General features: G+C 53.0%; 2 protein-coding genes across 2 annotated transcripts; both read left to right on the top strand.

Moving 5' to 3' along the window:
• Positions 1 to 3,333: 3,333 nt before the first annotated feature.
• LOC125321007 (inositol 1,4,5-trisphosphate receptor-interacting protein-like 1) lies at positions 3,334 to 3,828 on the top strand (the record flags this gene model as incomplete). Its single annotated transcript, XM_048293442.1, has 1 exon — positions 3,334 to 3,828. A coding segment is annotated over one exon (495 nt), but the record flags the coding sequence as incomplete, so codon positions are not given.
• Positions 3,829 to 12,385: 8,557 nt separating this feature from the next.
• LOC125321006 (inositol 1,4,5-trisphosphate receptor-interacting protein-like 1) lies at positions 12,386 to 13,339 on the top strand (the record flags this gene model as incomplete). The annotated part of the gene is made up of 1 exon (XM_048293441.1): positions 12,386 to 13,339. A coding segment is annotated over one exon (954 nt), but the record flags the coding sequence as incomplete, so codon positions are not given.
• Positions 13,340 to 18,939: the final 5,600 nt, after the last annotated feature.

The following is an 18,939-nucleotide window of genomic DNA, read 5'->3' as shown; positions in this document are numbered from 1 at the left end:
CTGAAAGTCGCACCAAGGCACGCAGCCTTCCCCTGCAAGGCTCCAGAGATACAAGGGCAGAAAGCTGCAGCCCAAGCTGTATTGCATTAGCACCTTGCTGAGCTTGTGTGTCCTCTGGCATCCTTCAGGGCGGGCAGTGGAAATGGGAGCTGCTTCCTTAGGGAATTCAGGCTTTGCCCAAAGTGGGGCCTTGCTGAAGGCAAAGGCCAAGGAAGGGCTCTCCCTTGTGCTGCTGGTGCCATGGAAGGCCCCAGAGCAAGAGGGCATTTCTTGGCTGCAGGGATCCCGTCTTCACAGCCTGGCCTTGCAGCTTAGCAAAGTCCACACGGACATGCTGGCACATTCCAGCACTGACTTGCACTCCAAACCCTGACATTTTCTTCAAGGCAAATTCCCATTTTTCCTTCTGCTTGGAAGGGCACGGATTGCCTTGCTTGATGGATTTGGCAGAAAGCTTCTCCCCACATGGTGTGGGAAGCCAGAATACAGAGAATACTTCTCTGCCTCTTTTGAAGGGTTCTACCCCCGTGGACAACATTGTCTTTGACCTTCGGCCATGGAGAAAATTGCCTAGCCTCTGGGAAGAATTAGAATCTACAATGGTGTGAATTAGGTGACAGAATACTATGTAAGATTGTCACAGGGTGAAAAATTTAGAGGTTTTGCGGTTATTAGTATAGGAAGTAGATAAAAGCAGAAAACATCCACATGGAGGATTGTTATTGTTCTCCAGACCTTCTTCTTCTTCTCCATCTACTCCATATTCTGCGGCAGAAGTGGTCTGGGATGATTTGACAGGGAATTCCTCAGTTCCTGCCAGCATGACTAGGTGATTTATTAGACAGTGGTAGAGAAGTGAAAAGACCTTGCGTTGTAAGTTTTCATTGGGTAATTTACCTTTCAACGGGCTGCGAAATCTTGATAATTTGGCTTTTGCTGCATTCTCTGCTTCATGCTATGTCTGGGTCACGTCAGTGGCTTGTACTTTCCTGATAAGACTTAATAAACAACTATCTGAAGGCTGAGAAAGCCAAAGGTCCTGTTTGTCTCTGACTCCTGGCAAAGGCTCTAAAAAGTCTCCCCCACGAGGGCAGACACAATTAAGGCGAGGACTGCGTCAACATGGAAACGCTTCCTGGCAGCCCAAAACTCTTCTGCCCACCGACAAGCCATTTGCTGCCACTGGATGACGGGAACGACAGAGCAAAAGCATCACCTTTCTCTCTTCTGGGAGGAGCTGGTTTCACAGCGCAAGCTCCTGACACGGTGCAGATGGTCCCTGAAGGGAGCTTGTAGCCAGCTGCAACCTCCCTTCTATTAGCCCGGGCAACAAAGCGTATTTGGACCAGAGGAAATGAGCTCAAGTTGTGCCACGGGAGCTTTAGATTGGATCTCCAGGAACTATTCCCTCAATAAAGAGCACCTCAAGCTTGGGAACAGGCTGCCTAGCAGAAATGGCGGCGTCAGCACCCTCAGCAAGGTTTAAAAGTCACGTGCATGTGGCATTTGGGGAGCTGGCTGATCAGTGGAGTAGGCAGTGTTAAGTTTGCGGTTGGACTGTGTGATCTTCAGGGTCTTTTTCAACCTCGACCACTCAGAGCTTCAAGTGTAGCTCAAGCAGTGTGGAGTCAAGGGTGCCTTCCAGCATGGATATCTAGGAGATTGCCAGTGGGGAGCAGCTGATAAGAAAGACCAAAGGAAGAGCAAGGGGAGTTCTTCCCAGAAGATTCACTCCAAAGCAGCCTTAACCAGTACACCAGGGCCACTCTGAGCGCCTGAGCTGGGCTGGGGACAAAGGGTGGTGCTGGCCTGGCTGTGCTGTGCTGTGACCCCTGTGACATGCCGGGCGACGTGTCACAATGGGGGCAGCTCTAAAAGGCCCCAGCAGGTAACGCTGGCCCTGTATTGCTTGGGCAAGTGGTGAGTGCACACGTGGCGGGGAGGCTGGGCTGGGGACGAGGGCCGGGGCGGAAACGCTGCACCCGAGGCTGGCTTGTCCCCCCGCATGCAGGGACAGCCCCTCATATGGGAGAGCCTTGGGCAGGGCACGGTGCCGCTGCTGCTGCTGCTGGGGCAGCGGGACAGGCCTTGCTGCCTGCCAGCTGTCTGGGGCCCTGTCCTTCCCGGCCCCAGATGCCTGTGATTGCCGTCCCTGCTGCCCCCAGTGGCAGCTGCCTCCCTCCCCGCCCCACTCAAGGCCTTCTCTCCATCCTCCTGCAGACCATGGGTCACTGGCTATTCTGGCTCTTGCTCTTGCAAAGCCTTATCCCGTACCCGCAGCCCGCGGGAGATGCTTTGCATGAGGCCAGGCGTCTGAGCATGGAGGTGCATGCGATGCACCAGGAAGTGGAGAGGATTCTTCTGGAGCGGGAGGTGGAGCAGCTTATGCTGAGGCAGAGTGGAGGGGCCTGGGGAGACCTGCCGTGGTCTGCCTTGCAGCACTGGCAGGTCTGGGATTTTGCTGGGCTCCTGCTCCTTCTCTTGGCCCTAGAGTTTATCTGGAGGAAAAGGAGCCTGAGGAGAGAGGAGCGTGAAGAAGAAAACGATGGTGCCGATGAAGAGGAAGTCAGAAATGCGGCTGCAAACCAAGAAGAAGATGTTGGAAATGAAGAAGAAGAAGAAGCCAATGCTGCCAACCGCGAGGAAGTCAACAATGATGATGGCAATGTACAGGAAGTCGGCAATGTTGCTGCAAATGAAGAAGACGATGTTGGAAATGAAGTTGTCCGTGAGGCTGCAAATGCAGAAAACAACAATGATGCTGCCAATGGAGTCCAAGAAGAAGAGCACGAGGGCGAAGATAACATAGGAAGGATTGCAATGGAGCGCATCCAGTGGCCTGTACAGGACCTGCAGGAAGGCTGTGAGTGGACAACTGACCTGATGGACAATTTTGCCATTTACTTTGGCCACGTCTTGTGCAACAGTTTCTACCCGGTGCTGCAACGAGCCATCGGGGTGGGCAGTGCCTTCGAAGGTTGGAGTCCCCGTGAGCAGGATGTTGTGTACCGTGTGCTGGTAGCCATGAATCCTCCCCGAGGCCACTCCTTCCAGCTGGAGCTGGACACTGCGGGGCAGAGGCGCGGGAGGAACTTCCGCGTCCGCGTGCAGCTGGAGTGCACCTGCAGCAGGGAGCAGCAGGGGGAGAACATGCTGTGCTTCCTGCACCAGCCCCAGGAGGTGCTGAGGAGCAATCAGGATGCCAGCCTCCTACACACCCTGTGCACCGGCTCCTACCTCGACGTGCAGAAAACTGCCCGCTGGTTCTACCAACTGGTGAGAGCAATCTGGCCGGCTTTGCCTCAGTCCCACAATTGGCATTTAGTGCTGCTGCCCTCCAGACGCTCCTGCCAATTCCAGGTGAGCAACGGCGCAGCAAGCTTCCGCATTGAGGTGCTGTTTGGGGTGCGGCAAGGCGACTCAGACATCTTTGTGAGCAGCCAGCCTAGGGAGGCCTGCACGCCAAGTACAACATGGCCGGAGAGCTACGCCGTGGCAGAGATGAAGTTCTTCAAGTGCATCGCCAGGCAGGCCCCCCCTGACAGCTTGCACCTCAAATGCCTGCAGTTCTTCAGCTGTCTGCAGCTGGGCTCCGGCTTTTCCACCTACACCATCAAGACCATTGTCATGCACCTCCTGTCCATCATCCCCGTGTCACGGTGGCGCAGGAGAGATTTTGTCAGGCGACTGGTGGATATCAGCGAGGGCCTGCGCTTCTGCGTGCAAGTGAGATGCCTCAACCACTTCATCGTGGGCAACCGGAGCCTTCCTGGGGAGATCAGGGTTCCCCCAGAGGTGCAAATGGCCGAGACGTGCAATCTCTTCCACCACCTGGTGATGGATCCCGTTGCCCACTCCCAGGCGATGAGTGAGTACGTGGATCTGCGAAAGCGGTTCACACGAACCCTGAACGATGAGCACTGAAAGAGCTTCTCCACCTTAGAGCTGTGCTTGTGGGGCCGGCAGCTGGCCGCAGAGAAGCCCCTCATTGTACAGGGGAAAAGAGGGAACAATGTGGGACACAGAGAGGGAAGGGAAAACGCTGTGCAGCAGCACTCTGCCAGCAGAAGCAGCAGCAGCAGCGGTGTCATCTCAACAGTCTCCTCAGCACCGCATGCACTGATGACCAGGTTGGCTACCCAGATCGGAGACCACGCAAGAGGAAATACTCCGATTCCCTTTTGTGTTCTCTGGGCTCTGTGGGCAGAATCTGCTCCCTGGGCTGCAGCTGACGCAGACCTGAGCGTGCAGAATGTGGAGAGGGCACTGCTCAAGAGGCAGTGGGAATTGCTGCCACACCTTTCCTCTAGAGCAAAAGAACTTTCGGGGAGTCAAAGCTGATGGAGCTGAAGAGGCCGTGGCCAGGGGCCTTGTGAGAGAGACTCCCATTAGCACCAGGCCTTGTGGCTGCCCCCAACTCTTTCTTGGACTCCACTTTCCCTCTGAGAGCTTCACCTTGTGCAAAGATGCGGATCTCCAAATCCCAGAAGAGTTAACGTTTGGAAGGAGCACCGGTGGGATCATCTTGGCCAGGGCTGCTCCAGCAGGGTCTTCCCGCTGCGCCTTGCAAAGGGTTGCCTTCAGATGGTTCTTGACTATCTGCGCTCAGGGAGACTCCACAACCTCTGGGCAATGTGCTGCAGTGCTCGCTCACTGCGCTGAATGCCAGATGTGCTGCACAGCTGCTTGAAGTCAGCAAAGAATTGAAGGGGCTGCTTGAGAAAAACATCAGCGGGGCCTCTCAGCTCTCTTGCCCCTGGCTGCAGCAAGGCCTAAGCACAGAATGACGTCTGCAGTGAAGCAGAGGCCTCTCGGCCCCATGTTGTTTCCCTGAGGCCCAGAAGAGCACCTGCACCTCTCTAGCGCCATCGGCCTCACTGCCCTTCACTGCGCAGAACAAGCTGTCGTACAAATCTGGTCCTTCAAGGAGAAGAGGATGCGTGCAAAGACTCTGGCCCAGGTCCCACGGCCTCTCCTGCCGCCTCAGCAGGTGCAGGGCCACAGCAGGGTTGATTCTACCTCCTCATATCATTTCCATCTCCAAAACAAGTCACCCAGATCTGCACTAAGCCCTACTTGCATATGACCTTTGCCACTCCTGAGGACACGCACAAACAGAGCGCCTGCCTCTGTTTTTTTGGAGGCCTTTTTGGTGGCCAAAGCCACCAAAGCCCAGCTGTAACGTGCAATTGTTCCCGGCCTTTGGCAAGGGCCAAAACTTAAAGGAGGAAAGAAGCAGGAACGTGGGACAGAAAAAGGAAACAGAAACAGGCAACAAAAGACCAAGAGGAACAATCAGCGCCGCTTGCCCGCCATCAGCCCATGGACGGTGTCTCTCCTTTGTTGGAGTGAAAGCTCCTCTGGACTCAGGCCCAGAGGGAAGCCAAAGCACAGGGGTTGAATTAAAACCTTTGCACAAGCTGTGATGCAAGAAGCCACAGCAAAGTGAAATAGAAAGATAGATTTTTTAACTTTTAGTAGAAATATATGCTAAGTGCCTTAAGAATTAAAAAGCTGTCACAGAGACCTTAAACACAGTGCTTGCTGCAGCAGGGTTACCTTTTCACGGAATTCTTTCCTTTCGACAAAATATAGATAGAATTATACTGTTCACATTTTTTAGATGGAGTGTTCACATAAACAAGAAGAACTGATAGAAACTGTATACGCAAATCTGTGTAATACCTATGTAACACTTGTGTAAGACTTACGATTGTAAGAATTAGACCAGGATAGGTTAAGAAAAGAAAAACCAGAATCATGTGTTAATCTTATTGGTCAATTAACAAATATAATCCACCCTTCTGCAAGAAAAAGCATATATGGAGCATATAGAGGATATAGAAGAAGCGGGTTTTGCCTGCTGTTGCTGCTGCTGCTTGGCTTTATCATGTAACCCCCTTTGAACTCGGCCTTCAAGAAAGCTATGAGACTATGAAATAAAGAACTTAGCAGAACAGCAGCCTCCTCTGCTCTTTTAGCCTGGTCCGAGAAGGAAGGGTACCCCTTTAAAAGCTCCACACTCCTTGTCCCCGGAAGGGACACCTTTGGGTCCAACTTGTGTCGGAGCTGGCCTGAAACTGTGTCTATATAAGAATCTAGATTTTTATTTCATAGATGTATATATATTGTTTATACATAGCGTATACTCTAAAGTTTATTAATGATCATATATAATAGTAAAGTATAATAAAACAAAGCAATATACTAATCTAAGTAATAGAAAAGATACCAAATACATCCTTATTCTATGATAAAATAGAATGAAAATGATAAAATGATCATCTAGATGAAATATGCGAAAAAATAATTAGAAAGGGTTGAGTAGGTCATCAGTTTTAAATAATAACCATAGAACACATATTTAGTGTCACTATCTGTTGTGACACATATTAATGCTCTTAGTGCATTTATGTCTGGAAAGATTTTAAGAAAATAGATCTATTTATTACATCTCTATGATAGATTACCTAGATGATATTATTTTTTGCACAAGTCAAGCCTTGTATAGTGTCGCTATCTGCTGGGACATCTACTCATGCTCTGCAGTTAGTGCATTTAGGAGTGGAAGGCCAGAAGCTGCTTTGTCCTTGCTTCAAGAAACGACAATATGCCAGAATCTGGAGCGTGCAAGACTTGATTGATCTCAGCCAGACCCAGAGCACTGGTAAATCTCAGGCGCTGGCAAGCTGGGCTCGTGAACAGTGTCCTTGAACTCAGCCCAATTTACCGTGCTGAAGTGGTTCTAAGCAGAAATGAAGGCCAGCTGCCCCAAGTGATCTGTGATCACAGAATCACAGAAGGCCTTGGCTTGGAAGGCTCCTTGAAAATCGTCTTGTTGCAAGCCTGCTGCCAAGGGCAGGGACACCTCCCACTAGGCCAGGTTGCTCCAAGCCCCGTCCAAGCTGGCCTGGAACACTGCCAGCCATGGGGCAGCCACAGCTTCTGTGGGCAGCGTGGGCCAGGGCCTCGCCAGCCTCCGAGGCCAGAATTTCTTGCACATCTCCAGCCTAAGCCCACTCTCTGTCAGTGGCAAGCCACTGCCCCTGGGGCTGTGCCTCCAGGCCCTTGGGAACAGCCCCTCTGCAGGTCTCAGCTGGGCCTCGTGCAGGGACTGAAAGGCCGCAGGAAGGTGCCCCCGGAGAAGCCCTTGGAGAGCACTGGGGCCACGAGTGCCACCATCAGGGCAGCAGGCAGGGCCTGGCGCGGCCGGCGGGGCCAAAGGGCACAGGGCACAGGGCGCTGAGGCCCTGCCAGCCGGAGGTGGCAGCTCCGGTGGGCGGCCAGCCGGCAGAGAGCCGTGGGAGATGCGTGCAGCAGCAAGGACCCGGGGCTTCTTGATGGGTCAGAAAGCAGAGAAGAGCTTGAGAATGGTCCCCAAAGGATTAGGGCCTCTCCCTGTGCAGAAAAAAATTCACAACACCCGAGGTTTAGTCTGGAAAAGACACACAGGAGTCCTGTCGTCTCATTGCAATAAAGACAGAGGCCATGGGACATTTCTCATGGCGTGTCTCCAATTGCTGTGGGGCGCAGCCTCCTTTTTGATCCTAATTTCCAGGTGCATCACCCTCTTCCTTCCCCCGTTGCCTGAGGTACTCGGAAGGTACAGACTTCCCAAATCGCCGTCTCTATGGCCCCCTCTAATATGCACCCTCTGGTTTCTTTAGATACACATATAGAACCAAACACTATTCTTAACTCTCTTAAGCCTTTGTTCTTCTTCTCTAAGTTCAGGAATTTCACACGGCCTTGGCTGAGCAACAGTGCGTGCCAATCGGTAACATTTTCTAGAAGGGAGAACTTCTTTTGTGCCTTCCCTAGCTGTGAGTCCCTGGCCCTATCGACAAGCACATTCATGCGGTCTGTGTGTCAAGACAAGTTTCTCTTCTTCCTTTCATCCCCCTCCAAAAAGGTAGCGAGATCAAGAGCTCAACTGAAGTGCTTCCTCGCCACTTCATGCAGCATGGACAACAAAGTGCAGCCGCTGGGAATGGTTGCAGGTTGGGAAAAGCGGGACATGGTTGCCATGCCAGAGCCATGGTGGGATGAGTCCCACACTGGAGCGCTGTAGCCGATGGCTAGAAAGCCTTCAGAAGGGACAGGCAAGGAAGGAGAGCTGCTGGGGTCGGTGTCTGTGTAAGGGAGGGTTCCAACTGTCTCGAGCTTCATGCTGGTGCTGATGGGGTTGAGTATTCATGGGCGAAGGCCAACAAGGCAGATTTCGTGGAGGGGCTCTGGTATAAAGCAGACAGGCAGCGTGAAGAGGCAGGCAAGATATTCCCTGAGTAGCCGGGAGAAATGTCAGCATCACTCGCCCTTGCTCTCTTTGGAGAGTTCAGTGGAGCAGCTCTAAGTTTCCTGGAGTCTTGGGATGAGTTTTGGGCCCCTCCCCTCAAGCATGACCTTGAGAGGCTGGAGTGTGTGCAGAGAAGGGAAGGGAAGGGAAGGGAGCTGGCCAAGAGGCTGGAGAAGAAGTCTGATGAGCAGGGGCTGAGGGAGCTGCAGGGGCTGACACTGGAGAAGGGCAGGATCAGAGAGGAACCTTCTCACTTCCTGCAACTCCCAGACAGGAGGGTGGAGCTAATGCAGGTCAGGCTCTGCTCGCAGGGAACAAGGGACAGGACAAGAGGAAATGGCCTCAAGTTGTGCCAGGAGTGCTTTAGATTGGGTATTAGGGCAAAGGGTCTCCTCTGAAAGGGTTGTCAAGCACTGGCACAGGCTGCCCACGGAATTGGGGCGATTGCCATGCCTGCAGGCACTTAAGGAATGTGTGGATGTGGCACCTGGGGACATGGCGGACAAGGCGGGCTTGTCAGTGTCTCAGGTTTGTGTCTTCCGCCTTGATGGCAGGACAAAGGTGGGGCAGGACACAGCCCAGATGCTGGCAGCTGTGAGCTGACTGCAGCCGTACAGATGAGCCTTCCACGTTGGCTAGCAGCGGTGCTGGCAGCTGAGCCATTGGCCCCACGCCCCGTTCCCCTGCTGCAGAAGCCTTTTAGGCTCAAGCTGGGGCAGGCCAGGGGGGTCGGCGGCTCTCCCAGCTCTTGAGCACAAGGTGAGAAAAGAGAAAGGGTGTTACCCATCAAGCCCTTGAAATGAGCCACGGTAACAGAGGAAAGAGAGGGCCAAAGGCACCATTTGGAGAGCCATCTAGGCAGCAGCCAGAGCGCACCACTCAAATGCACGTGGGCAACTTGGCAAATGCCACAGGTTTTCCTGGGGGGAAATAGCTCCAAACAAAACACAAGCCAAACCCCAAAGCATAGCATGAGTCTTTGAGTTTGCTGCCATTTAGGAGAGAAGCTGCTGTGCAGTGCTGCTGGCCTCTTCTCTGCACACTCATTGTCCTTGCTCGTCTCGGGGGCCTACAAAGGCAGAGGAAGGCTTCTTTCTGCTCTTGCCTGGGCAGAGAGCAAAGAGCCTTGGGCTGCCCAGTTGCTGTCAGCAAGGAGAGCTGCTGAAAGTCGCACCAAGGCACGCAGCCTTCCCCTGCAAGGCTCCAGAGATACAAGGGCAGAAAGCTGCAGCCCAAGCTGTATTGCATTAGCACCTTGCTGAGCTTGTGTGTCCTCTGGCATCCTTCAGGGCGGGCAGTGGAAATGGGAGCTGCTTCCTTAGGGAATTCAGGCTTTGCCCAAAGTGGGGCCTTGCTGAAGGCAAAGGCCAAGGAAGGGCTCTCCCTTGTGCTGCTGGTGCCATGGAAGGCCCCAGAGCAAGAGGGCATTTCTTGGCTGCAGGGATCCCGTCTTCACAGCCTGGCCTTGCAGCTTAGCAAAGTCCACACGGACATGCTGGCACATTCCAGCACTGACTTGCACTCCAAACCCTGACATTTTCTTCAAGGCAAATTCCCATTTTTCCTTCTGCTTGGAAGGGCACGGATTGCCTTGCTTGATGGATTTGGCAGAAAGCTTCTCCCCACATGGTGTGGGAAGCCAGAATACAGAGAATACTTCTCTGCCTCTTTTGAAGGGTTCTACCCCCGTGGACAACATTGTCTTTGACCTTCGGCCATGGAGAAAATTGCCTAGCCTCTGGGAAGAATTAGAATCTACAATGGTGTGAATTAGGTGACAGAATACTATGTAAGATTGTCACAGGGTGAAAAATTTAGAGGTTTTGCGGTTATTAGTATAGGAAGTAGATAAAAGCAGAAAACATCCACATGGAGGATTGTTATTGTTCTCCAGACCTTCTTCTTCTTCTCCATCTACTCCATATTCTGCGGCAGAAGTGGTCTGGGATGATTTGACAGGGAATTCCTCAGTTCCTGCCAGCATGACTAGGTGATTTATTAGACAGTGGTAGAGAAGTGAAAAGACCTTGCGTTGTAAGTTTTCATTGGGTAATTTACCTTTCAACGGGCTGCGAAATCTTGATAATTTGGCTTTTGCTGCATTCTCTGCTTCATGCTATGTCTGGGTCACGTCAGTGGCTTGTACTTTCCTGATAAGACTTAATAAACAACTATCTGAAGGCTGAGAAAGCCAAAGGTCCTGTTTGTCTCTGACTCCTGGCAAAGGCTCTAAAAAGTCTCCCCCACGAGGGCAGACACAATTAAGGCGAGGACTGCGTCAACATGGAAACGCTTCCTGGCAGCCCAAAACTCTTCTGCCCACCGACAAGCCATTTGCTGCCACTGGATGACGGGAACGACAGAGCAAAAGCATCACCTTTCTCTCTTCTGGGAGGAGCTGGTTTCACAGCGCAAGCTCCTGACACGGTGCAGATGGTCCCTGAAGGGAGCTTGTAGCCAGCTGCAACCTCCCTTCTATTAGCCCGGGCAACAAAGCGTATTTGGACCAGAGGAAATGAGCTCAAGTTGTGCCACGGGAGCTTTAGATTGGATCTCCAGGAACTATTCCCTCAATAAAGAGCACCTCAAGCTTGGGAACAGGCTGCCTAGCAGAAATGGCGGCGTCAGCACCCTCAGCAAGGTTTAAAAGTCACGTGCATGTGGCATTTGGGGAGCTGGCTGATCAGTGGAGTAGGCAGTGTTAAGTTTGCGGTTGGACTGTGTGATCTTCAGGGTCTTTTTCAACCTCGACCACTCAGAGCTTCAAGTGTAGCTCAAGCAGTGTGGAGTCAAGGGTGCCTTCCAGCATGGATATCTAGGAGATTGCCAGTGGGGAGCAGCTGATAAGAAAGACCAAAGGAAGAGCAAGGGGAGTTCTTCCCAGAAGATTCACTCCAAAGCAGCCTTAACCAGTACACCAGGGCCACTCTGAGCGCCTGAGCTGGGCTGGGGACAAAGGGTGGTGCTGGCCTGGCTGTGCTGTGCTGTGACCCCTGTGACATGCCGGGCGACGTGTCACAATGGGGGCAGCTCTAAAAGGCCCCAGCAGGTAACGCTGGCCCTGTATTGCTTGGGCAAGCGGTGAGTGCACACGTGGCGGGGAGGCTGGGCTGGGGACGAGGGCCGGGGCGGAAACGCTGCACCCGAGGCTGGCTTGTCCCCCCGCATGCAGGGACAGCCCCTCATATGGGAGAGCCTTGGGCAGGGCACGGTGCCGCTGCTGCTGCTGCTGGGGCAGCGGGACAGGCCTTGCTGCCTGCCAGCTGTCTGGGGCCCTGTCCTTCCCGGCCCCAGATGCCTGTGATTGCCGTCCCTGCTGCCCCCAGTGGCAGCTGCCTCCCTCCCCGCCCCACTCAAGGCCTTCTCTCCATCCTCCTGCAGACCATGGGTCACTGGCTATTCTGGCTCTTGCTCTTGCAAAGCCTTATCCCGTACCCGCAGCCCGCGGGAGATGCTTTGCATGAGGCCAGGCGTCTGAGCATGGAGGTGCATGCGATGCACCAGGAAGTGGAGAGGATTCTTCTGGAGCGGGAGGTGGAGCAGCTTATGCTGAGGCAGAGTGGAGGGGCCTGGGGAGACCTGCCGTGGTCTGCCTTGCAGCACTGGCAGGTCTGGGATTTTGCTGGGCTCCTGCTCCTTCTCTTGGCCCTAGAGTTTATCTGGAGGAAAAGGAGCCTGAGGAGAGAGGAGCGTGAAGAAAAAAACGATGGTGCCGATGAAGAGGAAGTCAGAAATGCGGCTGCAAACCAAGAAGAAGATGTTGGAAATGAAGAAGAAGAAGAAGCCAATGCTGCCAACCGCGAGGAAGTCAACAATGATGATGGCAATGTACAGGAAGTCGGCAATGTTGCTGCAAATGAAGAAGACGATGTTGGAAATGAAGTTGTCCGTGAGGCTGCAAATGCAGAAAACAACAATGATGCTGCCAATGGAGTCCAAGAAGAAGAGCACGAGGGCGAAGATAACATAGGAAGGATTGCAATGGAGCGCATCCAGTGGCCTGTACAGGACCTGCAGGAAGGCTGTGAGTGGACAACTGACCTGATGGACAATTTTGCCATTTACTTTGGCCACGTCTTGTGCAACAGTTTCTACCCGGTGCTGCAACGAGCCATCGGGGTGGGCAGTGCCTTCGAAGGTTGGAGTCCCCATGAGCAGGATGTTGTGTACCGTGTGCTGGTAGCCATGAATCCTCCCCGAGGCCACTCCTTCCAGCTGGAGCTGGACACTGCGGGGCAGAGGCGCGGGAGGAACTTCCGCGTCCGCGTGCAGCTGGAGTGCACCTGCAGCAGGGAGCAGCAGGGGGAGAACATGCTGTGCTTCCTGCACCAGCCCCAGGAGGTGCTGAGGAGCAATCAGGATGCCAGCCTCCTACACACCCTGTGCACCGGCTCCTACCTCGACGTGCAGAAAACTGCCCGCTGGTTCTACCAACTGGTGAGAGCAATCTGGCCGGCTTTGCCTCAGTCCCACAATTGGCATTTAGTGCTGCTGCCCTCCAGACGCTCCTGCCAATTCCAGGTGAGCAACGGCGCAGCAAGCTTCCGCATTGAGGTGCTGTTTGGGGTGCGGCAAGGCGACTCAGACATCTTTGTGAGCAGCCAGCCTAGGGAGGCCTGCACGCCAAGCACAACATGGCCGGAGAGCTACGCCGTGGCAGAGATGAAGTTCTTCAAGTGCATCGCCAGGCAGGCCCCCCCTGACAGCTTGCACCTCAAATGCCTGCAGTTCTTCAGCTGTCTGCAGCTGGGCTCCGGCTTTTCCACCTACACCATCAAGACCATTGTCATGCACCTCCTGTCCATCATCCCCGTGTCACGGTGGCGCAGGAGAGATTTTGTCAGGCGACTGGTGGATATCAGCGAGGGCCTGCGCTTCTGCGTGCAAGTGAGATGCCTCAACCACTTCATCGTGGGCAACCGGAGCCTTCCTGGGGAGATCAGGGTTCCCCCAGAGGTGCAAATGGCCGAGACGTGCAATCTCTTCCACCACCTGGTGATGGATCCCGTTGCCCACTCCCAGGCGATGAGTGAGTACGTGGATCTGCGAAAGCGGTTCACACGAACCCTGAACGATGAGCACTGAAAGAGCTTCTCCACCTTAGAGCTGTGCTTGTGGGGCCGGCAGCTGGCCGCAGAGAAGCCCCTCATTGTACAGGGGAAAAGAGGGAACAATGTGGGACACAGAGAGGGAAGGGAAAACGCTGTGCAGCAGCACTCTGCCAGCAGAAGCAGCAGCAGCAGCGGTGTCATCTCAACAGTCTCCTCAGCACCGCATGCACTGATGACCAGGTTGGCTACCCAGATCGGGGACCACGCAAGAGGAAATACTCCGATTCCCTTTTGTGTTCTCTGGGCTCTGTGGGCAGAATCTGCTCCCTGGGCTGCAGCTGACGCAGACCTGAGCGTGCAGAATGTGGAGAGGGCACTGCTCAAGAGGCAGTGGGAATTGCTGCCACACCTTTCCTCTAGAGCAAAAGAACTTTCGGGGAGTCAAAGCTGATGGAGCTGAAGAGGCCGTGGCCAGGGGCCTTGTGAGAGAGACTCCCATTAGCACCAGGCCTTGTGGCTGCCCCCAACTCTTTCTTGGACTCCACTTTCCCTCTGAGAGCTTCACCTTGTGCAAAGATGCGGATCTCCAAATCCCAGAAGAGTTAACGTTTGGAAGGAGCACCGGTGGGATCATCTTGGCCAGGGCTGCTCCAGCAGGGTCTTCCCGCTGCGCCTTGCAAAGGGTTGCCTTCAGATGGTTCTTGACTATCTGCGCTCAGGGAGACTCCACAACCTCTGGGCAATGTGCTGCAGTGCTCGCTCACTGCGCTGAATGCCAGATGTGCTGCACAGCTGCTTGAAGTCAGCAAAGAATTGAAGGGGCTGCTTGAGAAAAACATCAGCGGGGCCTCTCAGCTCTCTTGCCCCTGGCTGCAGCAAGGCCTAAGCACAGAATGACGTCTGCAGTGAAGCAGAGGCCTCTCGGCCCCATGTTGTTTCCCTGAGGCCCAGAAGAGCACCTGCACCTCTCTAGCGCCATCGGCCTCACTGCCCTTCACTGCGCAGAACAAGCTGTCGTACAAATCTGGTCCTTCTAGGAGAAGAGGATGCGTGCAAAGACTCTGGCCCAGGTCCCACGGCCTCTCCTGCCGCCTCAGCAGGTGCAGGGCCACAGCAGGGTTGATTCTACCTCCTCGTATCATTTCCATCTCCAAAACAAGTCACCCAGATCTGCACTAAGCCCTACTTGCATATGACCTTTGCCACTCCTGAGGACACGCACAAACAGAGCGCCTGCCTCTGTTTTTTTGGAGGCCTTTTTGGTGGCCAAAGCCACCAAAGCCCAGCTGTAACGTGCAATTGTTCCCGGCCTTTGGCAAGGGCCAAAACTTAAAGGAGGAAAGAAGCAGGAACGTGGGACAGAAAAAGGAAACAGAAACAGGCAACAAAAGACCAAGAGGAACAATCAGCGCCGCTTGCCCGCCATCAGCCCATGGACGGTGTCTCTCCTTTGTTGGAGTGAAAGCTCCTCTGGACTCAGGCCCAGAGGGAAGCCAAAGCACAGGGGTTGAATTAAAACCTTTGCACAAGCTGTGATGCAAGAAGCCACAGCAAAGTGAAATAGAAAGATAGATTTTTTAACTTTTAGTAGAAATATATGCTAAGTGCCTTAAGAATTTAAAAGCTGTCACAGAGACCTTAAACACAGTGCTTGCTGCAGCAGGGTTACCTTTTCACGGAATTCTTTCCTTTCGACAAAATATAGATAGAATTATACTGTTCACATTTTTTAGATGGAGTGTTCACATAAACAAGAAGAACTGATAGAAACTGTATACGCAAATCTGTGTAATACCTATGTAACACTTGTGTAAGACTTACGATTGTAAGAATTAGACCAGGATAGGTTAAGAAAAGAAAAACCAGAATCATGTGTTAATCTTATTGGTCAATTAACAAATATAATCCACCCTTCTGCAAGAAAAAGCATATATGGAGCATATAGAGGATATAGAAGAAGCGGGTTTTGCCTGCTGTTGCTGCTGCTGCTTGGCTTTATCATGTAACCCCCTTTGAACTCGGCCTTCAAGAAAGCTATGAGACTATGAAATAAAGAACTTAGCAGAACAGCAGCCTCCTCTGCTCTTTTAGCCTGGTCCGAGAAGGAAGGGTACCCCTTTAAAAGCTCCACACTCCTTGTCCCCGGAAGGGACACCTTTGGGTCCAACTTGTGTCGGAGCTGGCCTGAAACTGTGTCTATATAAGAATCTAGATTTTTATTTCATAGATGTATATATATTGTTTATACATAGCGTATACTCTAAAGTTTATTAATGATCATATATAATAGTAAAGTATAATAAAACAAAGCAATATACTAATCTAAGTAATAGAAAAGATACCAAATACATCCTTATTCTATGATAAAATAGAATGAAAATGATAAAATGATCATCTAGATGAAATATGCGAAAAAATAATTAGAAAGGGTTGAGTAGGTCATCAGTTTTAAATAATAACCATAGAACACATATTTAGTGTCACTATCTGTTGTGACACATATTAATGCTCTTAGTGCATTTATGTCTGGAAAGATTTTAAGAAAATAGATCTATTTATTACATCTCTATGATAGATTACCTAGATGATATTATTTTTTGCACAAGTCAAGCCTTGTATAGTGTCGCTATCTGCTGGGACATCTACTCATGCTCTGCAGTTAGTGCATTTAGGAGTGGAAGGCCAGAAGCTGCTTTGTCCTTGCTTCAAGAAACGACAATATGCCAGAATCTGGAGCGTGCAAGACTTGATTGATCTCAGCCAGACCCAGAGCACTGGTAAATCTCAGGCGCTGGCAAGCTGGGCTCGTGAACAGTGTCCTTGAACTCAGCCCAATTTACCGTGCTGAAGTGGTTCTAAGCAGAAATGAAGGCCAGCTGCCCCAAGTGATCTGTGATCACAGAATCACAGAAGGCCTTGGCTTGGAAGGCTCCTTGAAAATCGTCTTGTTGCAAGCCTGCTGCCAAGGGCAGGGACACCTCCCACTAGGCCAGGTTGCTCCAAGCCCCGTCCAAGCTGGCCTGGAACACTGCCAGCCATGGGGCAGCCACAGCTTCTGTGGGCAGCGTGGGCCAGGGCCTCGCCAGCCTCCGAGGCCAGAATTTCTTGCACATCTCCAGCCTAAGCCCACTCTCTGTCAGTGGCAAGCCACTGCCCCTGGGGCTGTGCCTCCAGGCCCTTGGGAACAGCCCCTCTGCAGGTCTCAGCTGGGCCTCGTGCAGGGACTGAAAGGCCGCAGGAAGGTGCCCCCGGAGAAGCCCTTGGAGAGCACTGGGGCCACGAGTGCCACCATCAGGGCAGCAGGCAGGGCCTGGCGCGGCCGGCGGGGCCAAAGGGCACAGGGCACAGGGCGCTGAGGCCCTGCCAGCCGGAGCTGGCAGCTCCGGTGGGCGGCCAGCCGGCAGAGAGCCGTGGGAGATGCGTGCAGCAGCAAGGACCCGGGGCTTCTTGATGGGTCAGAAAGCAGAGAAGAGCTTGAGAATGGTCCCCAAAGGATTAGGGCCTCTCCCTGTGCAGAAAAAAATTCACAACACCCGAGGTTTAGTCTGGAAAAGACACACAGGAGTCCTGTCGTCTCATTGCAATAAAGGCAGAGGCCATGGGACATTTCTCATGGCGTCTCCAATTGCTGTGGGGCGCAGCCTCCTTTTTGATCCTAATTTCCAGGTGCATCACCCTCTTCCTTCCCCCGTTGCCTGAGGTACTCGGAAGGTACAGACTTCCCAAATCGCCGTCTCTATGGCCCCCTCTAATATGCACCCTCTGGTTTCTTTAGATACACATATAGAACCAAACACTATTCTTAACTCTCTTAAGCCTTTGTTCTTCTTCTCTAAGTTCAGGAATTTCACACGGCCTTGGCTGAGCAACAGTGCGTGCCAATCGGTAACATTTTCTAGAAGGGAGAACTTCTTTTGTGCCTTCCCTAGCTGTGAGTCCCTGGCCCTATCGACAAGCACATTCATGCGGTCTGTGTGTCAAGACAAGTTTCTCTTCTTCCTTTCATCCCCCTCCAAAAAGGTAGCGAGATCAAGAGCTCAACTGAAGTGCTTCCTCGCCACTTCATGCAGCATGGACAACAAAGTGCAGCCGCTGGGAATGGTTGCAGGTTGGGAAAAGCGGGACATGGTTGCCATGCCAGAGCCATGGTGGGATGAGTCCCACACTGGAGCGCTGTAGCCGATGGCTAGAAAGCCTTCAGAAGGGACAGGCAAGGAAGGAGAGCTGCTGGGGTCGGTGTCTGTGTAAGGGAGGGTTCCAACTGTCTCGAGCTTCATGCTGGTGCTGATGGGGTTGAGTATTCATGGGCGAAGGCCAACAAGGCAGATTTCGTGGAGGGGCTCTGGTATAAAGCAGACAGGCAGCGTGAAGAGGCAGGCAAGATATTCCCTGAGTAGCCGGGAGAAATGTCAGCATCACTCGCCCTTGCTCTCTTTGGAGAGTTCAGTGGAGCAGCTCTAAGTTTCCTGGAGTCTTGGGATGAGTTTTGGGCCCCTCCCCTCAAGCATGACCTTGAGAGGCTGGAGTGTGTGCAGAGAAGGGAAGGGAAGGGAAGGGAGCTGGCCAAGAGGCTGGAGAAGAAGTCTGATGAGCAGGGGCTGAGGGAGCTGCAGGGGCTGACACTGGAGAAGGGCAGGATCAGAGAGGAACCTTCTCACTTCCTGCAACTCCCAGACAGGAGGGTGGAGCTAATGCAGGTCAGGCTCTGCTCGCAGGGAACAAGGGACAGGACAAGAGGAAATGGCCTCAAGTTGTGCCAGGAGTGCTTTAGATTGGGTATTAGGGCAAAGGCTCTCCTCTGAAAGGGTTGTCAAGCACTGGCACAGGCTGCCCACGGAATTGGGGCGATTGCCATGCCTGCAGGCACTTAAGGAATGTGTGGATGTGGCACCTGGGGACATGGCGGACAAGGCGGGCTTGTCAGTGTCTCAGGTTTGTGTCTTCCGCCTTGATGGCAGGACAAAGGTGGGGCAGGACACAGCCCAGATGCTGGCAGCTGTGAGCTGACTGCAGCCGTACAGATGAGCCTTCCACGTTGGCTAGCAGCGGTGCTGGCAGCTGAGCCATTGGCCCCACGCCCCGTTCCCCTGCTGCAGAAGCCTTTTAGGCTCAAGCTGGGGCAGGCCAGGGGGGTCGGCGGCTCTCCCAGCTCTTGAGCACAAGGTGAGAAAAGAGAAAGGGTGTTACCCATCAAGCCCTTGAAATGAGCCACGGTAACAGAGGAAAGAGAGGGCCAAAGGCACCATTTGGAGAGCCATCTAGGCAGCAGCCAGAGCGCACCACTCAAATGCACGTGGGCAACTTGGCAAATGCCACAGGTTTTCCTGGGGGGAAATAGCTCCAAACAAAACACAAGCCAAACCCCAAAGCATAGCATGAGTCTTTGAGTTTGCTGCCATTTAGGAGAGAAGCTGCTGTGCAGTGCTGCTGGCCTCTTCTCTGCACACTCATTGTCCTTGCTCGTCTCGGGGGCCTACAAAGGCAGAGGAAGGCTTCTTTCTGCTCTTGCCTGGGCAGAGAGCAAAGAGCCTTGGGCTGCCCAGTTGCTGTCAGCAAGGAGAGCTGCTGAAAGTCGCACCAAGGCACGCAGCC

This window comes from Corvus hawaiiensis, unplaced genomic scaffold, assembly GCF_020740725.1.
Source record: "Corvus hawaiiensis isolate bCorHaw1 unplaced genomic scaffold, bCorHaw1.pri.cur scaffold_32_ctg1, whole genome shotgun sequence".
In the NCBI taxonomy this organism is placed as follows: Eukaryota; Metazoa; Chordata; class Aves; order Passeriformes; family Corvidae; genus Corvus; species Corvus hawaiiensis.
This window is presented reverse-complemented; position numbering and strand designations above follow the sequence as displayed.